The following is a 19,591-nucleotide window of genomic DNA, read 5'->3' as shown; positions in this document are numbered from 1 at the left end:
GAGAGAGAGAGAGAATGAGAATGAATATCAATCACTCTTCAAAACACAAAGAATCAGAAGAGCTGCCAGGCAAAAAAGTAACCAAACAGAACACAGCTCCAGCCCCGTGCTTGGGAGAAGGGCGACAGAAGTTTCATCCAAAGGTAAGGAGGCATCCCTGAGGAGGAGATAAGAAAGTCCTACGCACAGGACAAACTACAGCCCTCAAAGCCTCAACCAGGCACGGGTCTGTAGACAGTNACTCCTCCAGCAGCAATGGGATTCCAATCTGTCATTCTCTATGTCTCAGGGGGCAGTGGCCAGACACCATCTTAGAAAGAAACCTACTTCTTAAAACTGAACTAACCAAGGCTGCAGAAATAGCAGCTAAGAGTACTGGATGCCCTTTCAGGGGACCCAGGTTCAATTCCCAGCACCCACATGGCAGCTCTTGACTATCTATGACTCCAGTTCCAGGGAATCTAATGTTCTCTTCTCACCTCTACAGGTACTTGCATGTGCATGATACACAGATAGACATGCAGGCAAAACACCTCTACCCATAAAATAAAATAATTAAGTGTAAAACTGCACTACTCTGGGCCTGAGTACAGAGAACAATCATAGTCAAAGCGCTGAGGGTGAGGTGGAGGTGAGTCTCTGACCTTCAAAACATACAGGCAGCAGGGAGCTCAGCCCCGGCAGTGAAGTGTATGGNAAAGGCAGGAAAGGCAAGACTGCTCTAGGTACCTGGGAGCCAAGCTCACAGCTGTAAATAACTCTAGAGTCGATGGGCCTTAGACAGCTCTGATCACTGCTATGGAATCCAGATGCACTCACACAGTGGTTCTCAACCTGTGAGTATGTCAAATGACCCTTTTACAGGGGTCACCTAGGACCACTGAAAAACACAGATATTTACATTATGATTCTTAACAGTAGCAAAATAACAANTATGATGCAGCGGCAAAAATAATGTTGTAGTCACCGCCACTCAAGGAACTANATATTAAAGGGTCACAGTGTTAGAAAGGTTGAGAACCACTGCTCTAGCAAAACAGAAAAAGCACAAAAGATTCCAGCTCTCCAAGCCATCTTAAGCAGGAAGAGTAATGCAGATGCATTTGTCACAACACTCCATCTCTGACTGCACGACACAGTGGTAATCACCAACACATGGCTCTGACAGAGCCTAACATGGAAAACCACAGAACAGAGGACTCAGGAATAGACCACATGGTTGCAGCCACCATTTCTAACAAAAAATGTCAAGAAAATACACTAATGAAAAAATCACCTTTGAAGAAAAATNACCTCTTCAAGAAGCATACTAGGAAAACTGAAGATTGACAAATATAATTAGATCCATTATTTCTCACCAATGTGAAATATACTAAAGACTGTCTTGGATATGAAACTCCGAAAGTACTGGAGTAAATCATATTGTGAAAATACTTCAATACGTTGCCAAAGGCAAAGACAGGAACTTCTTCAAAAGAACTCCCACTAGTACAGGAAATGACCACAAGAACTGACAAGCAGGCCTTCATAAAATTAAGTTTCTGCAGCTTTGCACAGTGGAGCATGGCAGCCCATGAAGTTTACGCAAGGTGTGATTTTTACTAATTAAAAAACTTCTGCACAGCAAAAAAACCAATTAGCAGGGTGAAGAAACAGTCTAAAACAGAGTCTTGGCCAACTGCAATTGGTAAGTGTTTACAGTCNTAAAGTGCTCAGGCTGGGAATGTGGCTCAGGTGGGAGAATGCTCGATTACGTGTGCAAAGCCCTGGCATACACTGGGCATGACGACACCACGCTTGTGATCTCAGCACTCACAAGGGAGAAGCAGGAAGACCAATGTCATCCTCAGTTATCTAGTTATCTAGTTAAGTCTGAGGGCAGCCTAGGTCATGTGAGACCCTGTCTCACAAAAAAAAAAGAAAGAAAAGAAAGGGGGTGCAGGGGAGAGATACAGAGACAGAACAACTGACCAATGGACAGGCAGACAGAGACCCCTATTGTTTTCTATGCATACCTGGCAGTCGCTTCAGTCCCAGCATGATCTCTTTGCGTCTCTCTTGCATGGAGATCCTGTCATCACACATCATGAGAGCAAACATCACGAGGGACACAAACTGGCTGGTGTATGCCTACAACACCACAGAAAACAGAAAAGTGAATTTTAAGAACTTGAAAACTTTTAACAAAAGATGAGAATTAAATCCTAATTCTTTCACAATACACACTGCTCATNTTTTNTTNAATTTTAATNACATTGGTNTTCTGCCTCCATGTCTGTCTGTGTGAGGGTGTCAGATTCCCTAGAACTGGAATTATAGACAATTGTGAACTGNCATGTGAATGATGGGATTTGAATCTGGGTCCTTTATAAGAGCAGCTAGTGCTCTTAACAACTGAGCCATCTCTCCAGCCCCTCACTATTCAACTCTTCCACGTAACTCTAGAGATACTGACTGACTTAGTACTTGGGAATCTCTCTCTATTTTTAATCACAAAGCACTTAAGTCTATGTCTTGGGCCCACACAGTCTCTCACAAAACACAAGTGAGACCCTCACAGTCCTAAGAAAGAAGGAGAAAGAAAGCCTGAAGGAAGTTTCGGTTAATCTGTGCCCCCCCACACAGTGAAGGGGAGAGCAGGCTAGAAACTGTGGCCCCTCCCACACATACTCTTTAACCTTTGCCTACTGGCTGGTCCTCATTTTCACTGTTTTCTTTTTAAGGTAGGGTCACCTGAGCTGGGTTCAGAATAATCCTCCCACCTCAGCCTTGTAAACACAGAAAGTAGAGGTGTGAGCTACCACATGGCTCATTCTCACTGTGTTTGAGTTTCTGGGAAGAGGGCACCTAGGGGGAAGATTCACCTGTGTGCATGTGGAAGCTGGAGGTCAACCTTAGGTGTTCATTGGGAGCGGCCTACTGGTTTTCTGTTGTTGTTGAGACACCGTCTCTCAGGGGACCCAGGGCTCAGTACTGTTCTCTTTAGGAACATGCAGGACCCACCTATTTCCATTTCCCCAGTGCTGAGGTGCCTGTGCTGGGGCTGAGAACTCCCCTCAGATCCTCACGCTGAGAGCCAAGAAGCACTGTCCTGACAGCTACCCCATGAGCACAGGTCCTCAGTCTTACATTTTAACAAAAACACTAACAAAAAAGTCAATAAAAGTNTAAATGTATGTAAGTCGATAAAAATTAAGAAACTGCCAGGCGTGGTGGCACACGCCTTTGATCCCAGCACTTGGAGGCAGAGGCAGGCGAATTTCTGAGTTCGAGGCTAGCCTGNTATACAGAGTGAGTTCCAGGACAGCCAGGGGCTACACAGAGAAACCCTGTCTCGAAAAAAAAACAACAAAACAAAACACAAAAAAGAAACTGCAAACCTACGATGACATATTTGTAATTCATGATTTACTTGTGTGTATGTGTGTGTGTGTGTGTGTGTGTGTGTCAATGGTGGGTGTGTACATGCCAGAGAGCATATATAGAGGACAGTGGGCAGCCTCTGGAATCAGCTCTCACTTAGCTTACCCACTTAGCTACCTTGCTGGCCCCAGTTTTCCTTTTTTTATATTAAATATGAAAAAAATCTATTTTCAATAAAAGAAGAGAAAGTTAATTATTTAGCTGAGTACGTCTGCACACATGGACGGTACAGACCGACAATCCCAAGACTTAGGAAGCAGGGCCAGGAAGATGAGGAAGCTAAGACTCTCCTTAACTACAGAACAAGTTCAAGGGTAGCCTGAGATACATAAGATCCTGTCCCAAAAACCATCCAGTTAAAAATAAGCGTTAAGTGTCAGAATTTTATAATGCTCTTTTACACTTAACATCTAAGCACCTTCCTTTGTTTAGTGGTGTCAAAGAACCTTGAGCCGGTTTCCCGCCTATAGCATCGGATGCCCTATATGTTAAGTGTTCAAGAACCCAAGACAATCTTGATAGTTAGCTCAGACACGGAAAGCACCCACTACAATTTCTGATACACAGCCAGAACACTGTACTCAAGAGCACTGGCAGAAACTTGCGACTGAAAGATGTTTCTTCTACGATGCATACGATGTGAACCTTCCAGCTTACAGACCCTGTAAGCCACTTCCTCATCAGCTGAAGGGGAAGGCCAGATGCTACTGCTTTGCCACGAAAGGTTTTACTTAATTTTCATGTTTAAACTGTTAGGCATACTGTGCTGTGCACATGGTTGTTCTCCAGAGTGCAGTGTGGTTTCACACTCAATCAGTAATCTTCCCTGAATCACTCCTCGGTGTCTACACTCCTGCCATGCTGAGGAGGCACCTTCTCAGCCCACCCTGGCTTCCACTGCCACCAGTCCCCACTGTATGCCCACAGCACCCCCTTGNCTCCATGCTTAAGGACNCTGTGTTCTAAGGTGCACCCTTCAGTAAACAGGGCAAAGCAGGCCAGTATCTTGGTCTCCTTAGATAAAAGCTATTCCAAATCCAATCTGACCTGATAACAAGCGCTCAGCCTAGCTCCCCCACACTACCACTACAGTGCTACTACCACTGAGTATATATCCAGCCACCATATTCCATGTCGTCAGTACATAACGAGAAACTCATTATGATAAAAACAAGCTACACCTCACACTTACAGTCTGAGATCTGAAAAAATTNACCCAGAAAATGTTAACTGAACTTTTCAACTTGATTTTCTTTTTATTCAGCCAAAGACAAAATTACTTGAAACACATAGGGGTGGGGGAGGGAAAAAAAAAAAAACACTAACTAAGTCAGCAGTGTGGTAAAAACTTAAACATCTGCAATAACAAAAACTGCAAATTCTGCACATTTCCTAAGGAAACACCAAATTATCCATGGTCTGATGCTATGAAAGTCAGTGCCAGCCNTAAGCCAACCACTGCTGTCGGCAGAGGTGGAGACTTGTATGCAGGCTCATTACTGAGCCGGTGATGGGAGCACTAAGCAACTTCTGTGATTACTTAGAACATAGAAACTCACATTCACCGTTCAGAAATAATCTGAATTAAAATATACCAAAGCTTATTTATAAAACCCTATGCCAAGAATACCTAAGACAGCTGAAAATAAAACTACTTTGAAATCTAAGAAAAATGAAGCTGCATTATATTGCCATACTTCTTTAAAATTTTTTAATTAATTTATTTAGAGGGTATTTGGGGTACAATAGTCCCTGCATGTGTGGAGGCCGGAAGACAACTTATAGGCAGTCNGTTCTCTCCTTCCCCTACACGGGTTCTGGGGAGCGAACTCAAGACTATCAGGCTTGGGTGATGTTGGTAGTAGGTATCTTTTCCTGCTGAGACCCTTGCCAATACTCACTAAAACTGAGTCACTTTAAAAAGAAATCACTAAGAAGATGCTTGCTTCCTTATAAGACGGAAGCACTGGGAAGCTAAGTGATGCATTCAAGAGACTTCTCTGCACTGGGGCTAGGAGCAGGTACCAGTCCATGTTAGAGACACCCCTGGAAGGTCGTAGGACCTCCTCCTTTTAGTAGGAGCTGGTCTAATGAGGGGTTCTTTCGTCACCTTGGAAAATGTCTGGGAAGGATCTTGTGGGACCTCTGACTCTCAGATCATCTCTGCTCTGTTCATTCTCCTCACCATGGAATGAGAGTCTAGCCAGAGCAAAAAACCATGAGGCTGTCTAACTTCGACCTGACGCTCCCAAGCTGTGAACTCACAGAAACCTCACTCCCTCAGAATTAGCTGTNTCAGGTATTTTGTTATTATAATGTGAAGCTGACTAATGCAGCTTCGCAACTTCCTATAAATCTTTGTTTCGATTTAAAAAAAAAAAAAGTAAAAGGATTTGCTTTCAAAGAAAGAACTGCTGAAACTAATAACAACATGAACAGCTTCAAAGGCGTCACGCTCGATGAAAGCCAGTTACAAAGCACAAGTATCATAAAGCTCCCATTCATGAGAACTCTCTGNAAACGACAGTATTTAGTAAGAAAGGGAGTAGTGATGAGCGTGCCATGGGTGGAGGTTTGAGTGAGCACAGAGAGGAGNCCAGTCTCCTAGAACTGTGTGTGCCGACAGCTGCACAACCGAGTAAGTTACACAGGACAGTGCAAAGCTGTAGAAAAGACTAAGGGTGGAATCTAGACAGTGGGTAGTGGGTGTTAAGGTCACTGTAACCACTCCATGCATGCGAACCTTCATAGTAAAACGAGAGAGGGAAATTAGAGCTCTCGTAAATGAAAGACTTACTCCCTTGCAACTCCTCGTCCTGTATGGCCACACCATGTGGAAGTGCAGTGGTTCCCAACATGCTCTGGATGAGAAGCCTGTGTTCCCACACTGCACCAGGGCTGTCTCAACACGGCTGCAAATAGCTAGCTATGCATTCACCAAGGATGAATTCACATCTTATGATATGAAGAAAATCTACATTTCAGCTATGTGGAAATTATAGTAATACCAAGGCTCTTAAAACAAAAACAAAAAACTCAAAAGAGTTTTAAACAAAAATCATATATTTTCCTACAAAAAGTTTTCCATAATAGTCTTTATAGATTAAAGTCTAAACCACTGACAAATATCTTATTAGAGAATCAACAAAAAATGTTAAGCTTAAGCAGAAAAAAACTAAACTTTCAAAATTATAAAAAGCAACATATTTGTGGAGAGTAATCTTTTATATCAATACAGCTTGCAAAGAGTTGGATATTTCTTACATTTAATCATATCTCAACTTCAGAGAGCAAAGCAGACTTAAACACCTTTAAAACAAAAGTATTTTTAAGCTTCTACAGATGCACTGTCTAAACAGAAACAGATGCTGCCATGTAAGATCTACTTTTAAAATTTAAATAAGTTTTAATGCTGGCCTGGAGAGATGGCTCAGCACTGGCTACTCTTACAGAGGTCCTGAGGTCAATTCCCAGCAACCACATGGTGGCTCACTGCCATCTGTAATGGGATCTTATGCCCTCTTCTGCTGTGTCTGAGGACAGTGAAGGTGTATTCACATACATAAAATAAGTAAGTTTTATTTATTTGACTGTGTGGGGAAGGGAGAGACGGGCATTGTAAGCATGCATGTATCCATACATGAGCTGTGAGTGATCATGCATGTATCAACACATGAGCTGTGAGTGCACACACATGTATCCACACATTAACTGTGAGTGCACATACATGTATCCGTGCAGATGCACAGGAGAACAGGCCATCAGGTGTCCTGCTCTATCAATCTCTGTCATGTTCCCTAAGACACAGTCACTCACTGAACCTGGAGCTAAGTTGATGACTAACAAGCCCCAGGGATTCCTCCTGCTCTCCTCCCTAAGAGAAGAGAGTACAGTAACTGCCCACAGATCAGAGTCTCTTACCAACAGTATGGTTAAGTAACTTCCATGGAAGAAACCAAAAATTTACCTTTGTACTGGCCACGCCAATCTCAGGACCAGCATTAATATGAACCCCGCAATCTGTCTCCCTTGATATAGAACTGCCGACTGTATTTGTGATCCCCACAGTTAAGGCTCCTCTCTCCTTACAGTAACGAAGACCCATCAGGGTGTCAGCTGTCTCGCCTGTGTAAAATGGACAACAGTAACAGAGAGCAGTTTCAGATGATGCAGTTTCATACGCGAAAAACCAACCGACTGCCATGCTTTTAATACTATCACTTGTTTTAAATAAAGCATAAGGCGTGTTCTTATTAAACTTATCCTAGGGCTTGGGTTGAAGAGGCAGGCATATCACTGAGTTGGAAGCCAGCCTGGTCTACCTAGATAAGTTCGGGCCAGCCAAGGCTACATAGTGAGACCCTGTCTCAAACAACAACAAAAACTAGGATTTCTAGGATCAGTTTTTGTTTCTTATCTGAAAATTAAACTCTTTAAGCTATATGTAAAAAAGATGTTCATTTTTACTAAGTCTTAAAGAATGTATTAGTACAAGTGAAGACAATCTGTATTTACCAGGTCATCTGAAATACCAGATTAAATGTCAGGGTTTTTTTGGTTTTTTGGTTTTTTGGGGNTTTTTTGTTTTTTTGAGACAGGGTTTCTCTGTGTAGCCCTGGCTGTCCTGGAACTCACTTTGTAGACCAGGCTGGCCTCGAACTCAGAAATCCGCCTGCCTGGGATTAAAGTCGTGAGCCACCACGCCCTGCTAAGTGTCAGTTTAAAAGATAGGGTTGACTTATTAGGAAACTTGACTTAAAATAACTTTTTCCCCTTCAAATTAAAAATGAACACACCTGATTGACTAATGAAAAAGCAAACATCATCTCGAAAGACTGGAGTGTTTCTATCCAAGAAGTCACTGGCAAGCTCCACCATCACGGGCAGCTCGGTCAGCTCCTCCAGGACCTGGCGGGTCTACAGGGGAAAGAACACACGCTGCCTTAGGACATCCTTTTTCACTGAACTTCTTTGGTCTCCACTTTTCTAATTACAAAGCGAGCACAGAGACGAGAGGGGTAGCTCAGTGGTNAGCACTGGCCTAGCTTGCATAAGGCCCTGGGCCCCACCCCAGCACTGCCACAGAAAAACAAGGCATACATTTGGAAACCACTAAGAAACACAAATTAAAGAAAAAATTTAAAGCATTCACCACCCTACTTCTAAGAGATACGCACTGCTAACTTTCAGTGCAAGTCTTTGAGAAAAACTACCAATGTGGATGCTCTATTTTGTTTAACACTAGACTGATCTGGAACTCAGTACAGACCCAGCTGACCTCAGATCTGCAGTAAGTGCCTGTCCCAGCCTCCTGAGTGCTGGCATTACAGGTGTCAGCCATAATTCCAAGCTCCATGAAACATGCTTACAAGCAAATATATCCACAAATATGAAACATTTGAGCAGAAAAAGCACTGTTCTGAGTCAACTTGTGTATCACTAATTCTCTAATTCTAAACATATAAAATTAAAGTTAAATTGTAATAATGTACATATTCAGTGAAATTTTTAAATGTACTATATGTATAAATAATACTATTTCAAAAATGTGAATACATTTAAGAAGTTCTGTTTAGGGCAGCTCCTTGTTGTCAACTTTGGAGCAATGGAGCATGGTGTGAAAGAGGAAACAACACGCTTGTGTTCAAAGGGAATTCCCAATCCTTTTACTAAGTCTCATTCTCACTAAGTTCCTTTTATTCTAAAGGTCAGAAAATTACAAACAACAGAAAGCAAACCTTCAGGCCCCAGTCTCTTTCAGCCCTACAGATGTACAGGCACATGGTGGAACTTTAGTGCTGATAACAGACACTTTCTTCCTGTCAGCAGCCTGTCACCTGTTCCTCAGGCCAGCCAGCCCTGCCCTGCCTGTCACTAGCCCCCTCTTTTATAGCACATTCCTCCTCTACAGCAACAAAATCACAAAGGCTGGAGCAGGAGAGCAGCTTGCAGAGGACTGAGTTTGTCTCCCAACACCTGTGACTGAGGGCTCACAACCATGCATTCTCCAGCTCCAAGGAACCCTACACGCTCCTGACTTCTCTGAACACCCATCCATCACAAACACACACACACACACACACACACAAACGGCAAAAGAGAGTTAAGAGGGGGAGGGAAGAAAGAGAGAGAAAGAGAAAGGGGGAAATTTAAACCAAAAACCCCTGCAGAATTGTCTGTATTCCACAGCTCTTACACTTTTGCTTGCCCACAAGCAAACAGAATTGTTCTTCTGTGTTTGGTCCCACAATGCTTCTAGTTTAGTAGTTTTTAAGCAATATGACAGCAACATAAATGCCAAGTATTTGAAAATTAAANGTTCCAATTTTTAATTACTTTTCTGTTGGTGTAATTTATTTGTAACTATTTCTAAGTCAGTTACTGACACTTGCAAGCTATATGTCTTCCTTTAAACAAATGGAAATAAAAAAATTTCCCCCTANATTACAAATGCATTATATTGGCATTTATCTTCAAACAAGCCTAACAACCTACCAGATATTTAAAAATAATGTAACCAAAAAGTATCTCAAACTAATGTGTTGATGAGAAATACTTTACAAATATAGTTAAATATTTTCATCCTAACCTAAAAAAATAACTATTTATGCTGCAAATGCCATTCTATGACCCGAAAGCCCATAAGGCAGTTAAACTCTGGAAGGCATGCTGATTTCTGACCAACTTGAGCATAGGCAGTTGTTACTAGTCGGGTACAGACACACTGAAAGAAGACATGTGTCTGTCACTCGCTCTTGACTACATCATAAAAGTGAACATTCAGTCTAGGATGAATAGAATAAACAGCACTATTTCATAGGCTACTCACAAGAGATTTCTTACGTGCTTTCATTAATTTTGGCACATACATCCCTTATGAAATCTCTCCCTTAGAGAAGACAGATGATTCAGAGAATTCTAACATAGCAATATTTTATACCCAAATTGAGGATCAGAGCTGAATGCAGCAGGAATCAAATGCTTTCTTCTGAGCAGGAAACCTGGTCACAAATGGATGTTATAGAGTTGACCTCATCCACATCTTCCTTAAGGTCTCACTAGCGTCTTTAACTTACTCTCTCTTCATGCTTATGAAATGCCACCTTCTCAGGCCAAGAAGTGTGGGGAGAGGATCTCTGGAAAAGCACAGCTTGCTGACATGTGAAGGCTGGTAACCAGATAATTTCACACGTTCAATAAATGATTGGTGTGGTGGNCCTCACCTACAGAGGCAAGGGGATGTGAGTTCCAGGCCATCCTGGTCTACAAAGTGAATTCCAGGTCACCCAGGACAGCCAGGGTTACACAGAGAAACCCTTAGGGAAACAAAAAAAGGCTCTCAGGGTAAAAAATAAATATTTTGTGTTGCAGCAAATAAAAAATTATTATCATCAACTTTGGAAATTGATCTTAAAGTAAGAGACCTACACAGGCCAGGGTTTAACCTGCCTCCTTATAAAGTAACTACAACTAATGCAATTTATTAAGAGGCCAACATGTCCCAGTTTCTTTACTGACAACCAACNTAAGTCCCTTTCACAGATTTCAGCTTTTAAAGGTTANTAGAAATAGGACTGATGTGCCAATATCCTGATTTCAACCCAACATAACTGAAATGTGAAGGGGCCACTTACTGCCACACCAGCGTGGTAACTTGTGCCACAAGCAATAAGAATCAACCGCCGACACCGCTGGATCTCCTTAATGTGATCTTTCAAACCTCCCAAATTCACTGAAATAGAAATTTGTGCATATAATTACTTAGGAAAGATCGATATAAAACAGGGAATCACTTTTCATCAGTCTCCACTGTCAATGTGAAAAATTAATAATACTGTTTTAAGTAATTCATATTCCTTTTTGGAACTGGACCCTCCCCCATCTGCACTCACCTCACCCACCCACCAAGGCGTATAGACAGGCATGGGCTCTACTTTGAGTCACTTTTCATTCCTCTCTGTACATTGAAGACTACCTCAAAGGAAAATTATGGGGATAGAAGCAGCGGGTCAGTTGGCACTAAAAGCTGGATCTGGAGAGAGGATAACAAGAGGGCATAAGGGAGTTTCCAGAATGACTGATCTGTTCTATGTCGTGCCTCCGTTGAAGATATGATTATGGCTGTTACAAAGGTCTATCAAACCCAGAATCTTATCAGGAAGCTGAGACGACAGAGTCATTGACACTAATAATTCAAGATAAAGTAGCCTGGGCAACACAGCAAGATCCTGTCTCCGTAAAAAATTATAACAGAATGTTACATTTAGAATGATGACTTTGGGGCTGGAGAGATGGCTCAGTGGTCCAGAGGACTTGCTGCTCTTGCACAGGATACAAATAAGTTCAGTTCCCAGTCCCCACACAGCAGTTNACAAGCATCTGTAACTCCAGTCCTAGAAGATCTAACACCTTTTTCAGGCACAGGCATGCACACGGTGCACATACCTACATACAGGCAAAACACTCACTCAAAATAAAAATAAGGAAGCCTTTTTGAAAAATAATGTTTTTAAAATGATGAATTTGTGTAGGCGAGATGACTTAGCAAGTAAAGGTGGCCAACCCTGATGGCCTCACTTTACCCCAGACCCACATGNCAAAGGAGAGAAATAACTCCGGCAAGCTGTGCTCTGACCTCTCCCTAGATACTATCACACATATATATGTAACCACACACATACACAAAACAACCAATGGAAGAAGATAAGTGATAAAGTAAGACTGGGAAGATAGGCTAACCCATAAATGCTTGTCACACACGCATGAGTTTGATCCCCGGAACCCATTTAAAAGGCTGAGGATGATGGAGTGTGCTTATAATCCTAGCTCTGGGAAGAGTAGGCAGAAGGATTCCTGGGGCTCACCGCCAGCCATGCCAGTCTAATCNATAAATGCCAAGTCTCAGTGAAAGACCCTATCTAAAGAAACAAACAAAACAGGGTGGAATAAGCCTGAGAAACAACACCCAAGGTTGACCTCTGGCTTCNACATCAGCACAAGCAAGCAAGCAAGTGCACATATATATAAATATAAACATATGTGCACACACACACACACACACACCCCTCCCTAAACACATGAACATAGGTAGGTACAATCAAATATACAAAATGATTATTTTCATTATGTCTAATTATACTTTAATAAACCTACCTAGAAAATTACATTATGTTTATTTCTACAAACTCCAAACTATGGTAATATATTTTTCTAAGAGCANTTCTTGTCTTCAAAGAGACTAAACTACTGCCAGACCCTGCAGCCATATTTACATTGTTCAGAGATCNTGTAGGACTATGCATTCACCCTGCTAGTCTATGTATATGCAGGCTGTTTAGCCAACCTGCCTTTAAGAGAACAATGTGACCGACTTTACTATGTGTAGGATTTCCCATGCAATCAGGTTTACAACTTAGGCTCAATGCACAGCCTTACTCTTAGGATTATGGACTCTTCCATGGCCGACCGAGAAGAATAACGCACGTGTACTGTGGCAATCATTGCTGAAAGCAGCAGACAGGTTGAAAGCAACCTTAAAACAAACAACACATAAATGTTGGGAGCAACGTGTGCACATTCTATGACCGAATGGTGTTCTGAGTCAGTCAAGTAACTTTTGTTAGGGATAACACAACAAACAGAGAGATCAGACACAACAGAGAAGGAACAGGGACAGACAGATCAGTCCTATAAACAGACATGCTGCCAAGAGGCCACTAGCCACAATGGAGAAGCAGAACTCAAACTTGAGGTTCTTGGTCAAACTACTCCAAGAGGAAGTTCCTGTTCCCATTCCTTAATGCAACAGTGATGCATTTTGGTCCCTTAAGCCACCCCTCAGCCCAGAGAGGTTTTTTAATGTGGTACTGATGTGCATAGAATCCTGCAGTCCTGTTTGTATGCAAGCCCTCTTTTCTCTCAGTCTTTGCCATGGCCACTGACTTAACTGTTCAGTTCCAATGTTGGCCTCACTTGGACTNCTGGGGCATCTCTCCTCTCTGCCCACTTACTGAAATCCTTTGGATCGTCTCTGAAGATGGTGATGGTGACAACAATATTCTCTCAGCAAGTGTGAAGACCTAATTTGGATCTCTAGCACTCACATAAAACATTGGGCACAATGACAGGTGCCTGTAATCCCAGCATTACGAAGATGGAGACCAGCAAGTCCCAACATTAGGAAGGTGGAGCCCAATGATCAGCCAGTGCAGCCAGTCAGTAAGCCCCAGGTTCAGGAGATAAGGTGAAAGGTACTGAGAAAGGCATGCGACCTCTGACCTCCACATTCACACAGACACACCTGCTCATGTGTATTAGCCTCCCAGTCCCCAGACACCACCAAAGTAGAAACCAAACAAAGCAACAACAAAATGGTTGGTTTCCNAAATGACTTGGACTATAAAACCACACTATTCATGGTTTCCAGGTCCCCTGTGAGCATTTCCGGGTTAACTTCTGTGCCTGCTCTTAATCAAAACACAGTGTAAGAGTACAGTGTTTGCACAGGTCTTGGTGTGTGCTACACTTTAGGAAGTATGATGTGTNTTCTNTTGGTAAAATATTGTGTGCTGTTTGAATCCACTGAGAAACTGCCTCTGGAAATGGGGTTTTCCCACCCACCCCACCATTTCAGGCCCAAGAATGTTTGTTCTCTCCAATCTGAAGACAGGATAGCCTTCTAACACTGTGATAGGCACAAGAAAAAAAAACAGCCTAAGAATTTAAAAAATAAAATAAAATAAAAAAACCACTGAGCCCTTGGGAACAGCTCCAAGGAAAAACTATTTCTAACAGATGTTACTACTGTTTCCCCATAATAAACAAGTGTCTGCAGAGGGAGGGAAAAGCTGAAAAGTTAGAACCACCTCACCATCCCAGGTCTGTTTCTGCTCTACCCAATTTGACAATGCCCACTCTTGATCCTCCGAAGCCTCCCCTTACTTGAGGGACCATTTTTTACCCTGACTAAACTCCAGCTGACTGGGTTACAGAAGTCTTCCCAGTCAATTTCTGCTAGACATTTTGATATTTTGTTCTGTCTGTCTATTCATCATTTTCTATTGATTGTCTTCCTTTGGCTTGCCATATACTTCAGAAACTCAGCCATACAAAACCAAATGGATGACTATAAGACAGAAGAAAAAAAAAAAAAAAAAACAACGCCTGGAGGCTGGGATGAGTCATACAAAAGCAAGATTGGTAACTCCATATAAAACAGACAAATTAGTATGAGAAGGGCACACCTTTAAATCCAGAGGCAGCTGGAGATATGTGAGTCTAAGGCTGGCCTGGTCTTCAAAAGTGAGTTCCAGGCCATTTGGGACTATATAACGCAGACAGTCTACCAGAGAAGGTAGTATTGCAGATGGAGATCAAGAACAGGCATGTTAAGACATGTTTCTTAAACTTAGTCAAGCAAATTCCCTGATGGCTTTTAGGCTAATTCTAGGAGTCCCCCAAGGTCTGAAATGACTTATATACACTGTGTGAGACCCAGGCAGGCCTCTTGCTGCTCCTGCCTCAGCCTGCCACGCATGTCATAATCTAGATAATGCTTTAGTCTAACTCTGACCACATAAGCCATAACTAGGAAATAGAAAGACTTAGGAGGTGGGGTTCCTCAGGATCATCACTGAACGAACACACACAGCCAAGTCTGGCTCCATGAATGACTGGCAATGTGACCTTTGGCAAACATTCAGACTGACAGTTCTGACGTCCTCGAGAACTGCTATCCTGTTTACATTAGACAACTCATATGCATGTAATACACGTAAGAGTTTTAACACAGTAACTGTCTCAGCGCTGGTGTATGACTCAGAAGGAGACGACACACATGGCACATGCAAGGTCCTAGTTTTGTTCCCCAGGATGTGGCACAGAGGGATTAAGACAACACAGTAACCACAGGAATAAAGTTCTCATGAAGTTCTCAAAGTCAGCCTCATTCTCTTCACTTAGCAAACAGGTCTTTTTCCTGACTTAAGTTCCACGAATGCTTTGAGCACTGTGCTCTGGCCCTGGGTCTCCTCGCTCACAGATCTATGTGGTCCTCACGGTCCCACTCCTATTGCTCCCTGCTCCCCATTCTTCCTCTTTTTACTGTGCTCAGACAGATCGACATCGTACTGATATATATAACCCAGGCTCTCCCTCCCCTGGCACCTACAGACCAGATAGCACCCAGACTTTAAAAGCTACTCAGCTTCCATAACAGAGGTGCCCCACTGAGCCCACCGTCCACCTCCTCAGGACAGTTCCTCTCCCCAACTTTCCTAAACTGACTTTTATAACTCTTCAAATCCTAGACCTGGAACATACCCTAAACTNCCGAGCATAAGCGTAAGAGAGCATAAGCAGCCTCCTCATGGCTTTCACACCAATGCCCTCAGCTAATGCTCTTCCAGACAGCCCAGTGTTCCCATCTGACCTCCACTTACATCTTCCAAACCTACACCTTCTTACATCGTGAGGCTTCCCCTCATCCCAACATCCCTTTCCTAAACTCAATACTAAACTTTAAACACTTTCTAGTGCTTGGATCATATTTTATATTTATTCAAATTGTTAATTATGTATTCATGATTAAATTATTAAGGGCAAGACTACATCAGAAACTCTGCTATGGTCTACTCCTGTGACATGAGTTGGAGACAAGAGTCCAGTCATGAGGTATCTGTAAGCTGCTGTGGTGTGTGCTCTAGAGACCAGAGCTGCTCTTTGACTTCTGCTTTCAACATGGAGCAAAGTGCAAACATGAAAGACCTCTGCAGAAGTTCGTGATTTGCTACTTATGACAGAAACCTAGGGGCTGGAAAGATGGCTCAGTGGTTAAGAGCACTTGCTGTTATTGCAGAGAACTTGGGTTCTGTTCCCAGAGCACACATGATGGCTCCCAACTATATCACACTCCTGTTCCAGTTCCTCTTCTAATCTCCAANAGAATCAGGCACAAATGTGGTACANATATTATACAGGCAGGCAGACAAAGGGCCCAAGGTCTGACAACCACAGCAAGGACCTAGTGTGTGACAGTCACCTCTTAGTGGGATTACGCACATTCACACTGTGAGCCCCAGCCCTGCTATCCAACTCTAGAACTCTCCAACATACCCAGTGGAAACTACCTAGGAGACCATGACTCTCCACCACTCCCCCAGCACCTGTCCCCATCAGCCCACTTTCTGTCCCCAAATCTGAGCTGACTCAACCAACACACAGTGCAATCGCACTTTGATACCTGGCAATCTCAGCTGTTCCACAGATCTATAAGAAGGACAATAAATTGTCAGGTTGCTAATGGCACTCCCCCAGGAGACTTAAATGACAAAATACAAAATGTCATTACCAGTGTAGTCGTCAAAATTGACTCTTCCTCTCATTGTGTTCACAACGGATTCTGGCTGCTCAAAAATTTCCTTCTGCATAAATGAACTAAAGTTGCCTACAAAAATAAAAATTATATAATTAAAACAACAGTAAATAAGCTAAGAAATCTGTACACAATCAACTATCTCTTCAATATAAACACACTATCTCAAGGTAATCTTGAGAGATGAAACAAAGGCCATGCAACAAGGGATTTTCATTCAGACTGACTTCTTAAAAGCCTGGATGAGTATTTCCACTCTACATGAGAAACAAACAAGGAAGAAAGCCACTTTATTTGCTTAGTAGCTAAAATTCATAGTTATACAAAAATAGGGGCAGAGGATAAATTTTTTAGTCAAATTTAAGTTCAAATGATCAAGCTAACCTTTACTATGTCAACCGGGAAAACTTCTTACTTATAAATAAGATCAATATTTACTTCCTTGAATGAACTGTAATATGGCTCATGGGACTTTGAGGACAGTAGCTCTATGATATAATCCCTACTACAGCACAGTCAGAAAGGAGAATATAAACCCTAACAGTTAATGGCAGTACACATTATGTGGGGCACACAGGTATCAGGCACTATTCTAAGAGCTTGTGTAGATCAGCCTTCTTGATCCTCAAACCTTAATGTGATAGATTCTATTTCTCCCTCTCAATACATGAGAAGGCTGAAGCACAGAGAGAATATAACAAGAGTACTGAACAGACATGAGGCATACTTACCCTTACAAAGCATCTTTAAACATTTGGTACTCCCTCCTTCTTACAAAGTTAAAAACAAACCACGAGTTAGATTCAAGAACTACTCTAAGACCAGCAGACCGTTTCTCCAGAGGCCATCCACTCATCATATGGAAGACTCCACAGCTTCATCAGCTGTAAGGGAAGCAGGAGCTTCCTTTCTTGAAGCATCCCAAGTCCTAGCATTACAAGGTACTCACCCTTCATGATCTGCTGGAGCTCCATCTGGAGAGTTTGCACAGCTCGGCCAGGATGGTCTCCTGCAGTTCGTTTAATTCGGTGGATAGAGAGACGGCCATCCACCACTGCTGCAACATCATCATCTTCCAGAAAGATGACACGATTGGTGTGCTCTATCACGGCACTACAAAATGGTCAAGGAGATGTTATCAATAACCAAAGATAGAATGCATGGACCAAGCTCAAACATCAACTCTCATCTTATACCACATGTCAATGCCTTCGCTTCCTACAGGGCCTTATTAAACATGTGGTCACTGTGAACAAAAAAGTGAAGTGGCCCTTTACATAGCAACCTAACCAGCAGTTCATCAAAATGAAAATGCAAGGCTATTTCTGCTTCCTGCCAACTCTCACCTAAGCCTGCCATTTTAACCACTAAGTGTTTCTGAACGATACCTTCCATGTCACTGCCACTGCTGAGTACAAGCTGTCATCAGCTCTGGCTGGCTTCTGCAGCATCCCTAAGTATCCACTACTTTCTCTCACCTCTCTGTTCTCTTTTCTGCCCAAGTCAACAGCAAAAGGTGATGCAAATCAAGAGAATTTCCTTCACCCAACAAATCATTTTTCAGGCTTCTTCTGGCACTCAGGAGAACCTCAAACTGCCATGCACATCCCAGCAAGTGTCCTTGATTCTCTTCAAGCTGCTTGACGCCCTTTGCGCCCTTTGCAAGCTCACAGTGAGTGCTCATCCCAACCTTTCACCTAAGCATCTCCTGATCCCCTCAGCTCAGATTGAGCTTCGTTGTCTTAAAAAAAGATCTACTGTCAGACGTGGTGGCACACGCCTTTAATCCCAGCACTTGGGAGGCAGAGGCAGGCAGATTTCTGAGTTCAAGGCCAGCCTGGGCTACGGGCTACGCAGAGAAACCCTGTCTCAAAAAAAAAAAAAAAAAAAAAAAAACCAAAACCAAACAAAAAAATCTACTAACAAGGGGTTAAGGGAGCATGCTATAGGAACTATGTAGCTCTTGTCACAGTAGGAACTCCACAGAGATGCTTTAAAATGTGTCTCCCCTACTATGGCAGTCCAAGTAGTATTTTTATTGTACCATTCTCCTNAGACTAGCATATGGTGTTGTAGGATGTTTGATAACACTGTGAACCCCAAGATTGTGGTATTTACTGAAAGAAACTGTTTCTAGTTGTGATGTGGCTCAGCCCTCAACACATGCCTTTAATCCTTCCAGCTGGAATACAGACATGCTCTTACTACAAACCTTTAATCCCAAACAATGAAAGTAAAGTTAGTTTGTAGAGGGAAGCATGCAAGTTTGAAAGTGATATCTAATTGAGAGGCAGACAAAGTGACAAATTAGAGAAAGATTTGACAGACTAGGATATACTCAATTCTCAGAAAAGAGAGAGAAATGGGAAGCTACTTAAGACAACAGTGCAGAGAAGGGTGGGGCTGGGGGTCAGTTTTCCCAGAACAGTTCTATAGAGACAAGTTGTAGAGAGAACAAGCTAGACCCAGGTGAAGACAGAACAAGTCAGAGAATGAGAAGGAGCCAGAAGATAAAATAGATTGCCCAAGTTAGTAAGTTGCCAAGCAGAGTAATGCAGGAAGCCGAGATAGAAGACAGATTGAATCAGTCAGTTTGAAGAGTTTGAGGCAGAATAACTGAGTTAAACCAGCCAGCCAGAGATCTGAAAGAATTACTCAGAAGGGTGAGGCAGTCTCAGAGGTGGAAAACAATCTAGGTCTAGATTAGATTGTACAGAGGCTAGAAGCTTCCAGGGCAAGTTCTAGGTTAGCACACTGAAGCAGTAAGCCTTGGAGACAACAATTATTATAGAAGAA

The 19,591-nt window shown here is 42.5% G+C and overlaps 1 protein-coding gene across 2 annotated transcripts in view; it reads right to left on the bottom strand.

Annotated features, from left to right (window-relative positions):
- Gfpt1 (glutamine--fructose-6-phosphate transaminase 1) overlaps window positions 1-19,591 on the bottom strand; it is a 45,482-nt gene that overhangs the window by 4,298 nt on the left and 21,593 nt on the right. For both annotated transcript variants that reach the window (XM_021165076.1, XM_029478737.1), the window contains 6 exons: window positions 17,745-17,908; window positions 16,772-16,867; window positions 11,058-11,155; window positions 8,220-8,340; window positions 7,391-7,548; window positions 2,016-2,130 (listed from right to left, as the gene is read on the bottom strand). In XM_021165076.1, coding sequence (XP_021020735.1) covers window positions 2,016-2,130; window positions 7,391-7,548; window positions 8,220-8,340; window positions 11,058-11,155; window positions 16,772-16,867; window positions 17,745-17,908 — 752 coding nt within the window. The remainder of the gene's footprint in view (window positions 1-2,015; window positions 2,131-7,390; window positions 7,549-8,219; window positions 8,341-11,057; window positions 11,156-16,771; window positions 16,868-17,744; window positions 17,909-19,591) is intronic.

Source organism: Mus caroli, chromosome 6 (assembly GCF_900094665.2).
Source record: "Mus caroli chromosome 6, CAROLI_EIJ_v1.1, whole genome shotgun sequence".
Classification (NCBI taxonomy): Eukaryota; Metazoa; Chordata; class Mammalia; order Rodentia; family Muridae; genus Mus; species Mus caroli.
Note: the sequence above shows the minus strand (reverse complement) of the source record. Positions and strands in the feature narration are given on the sequence as shown.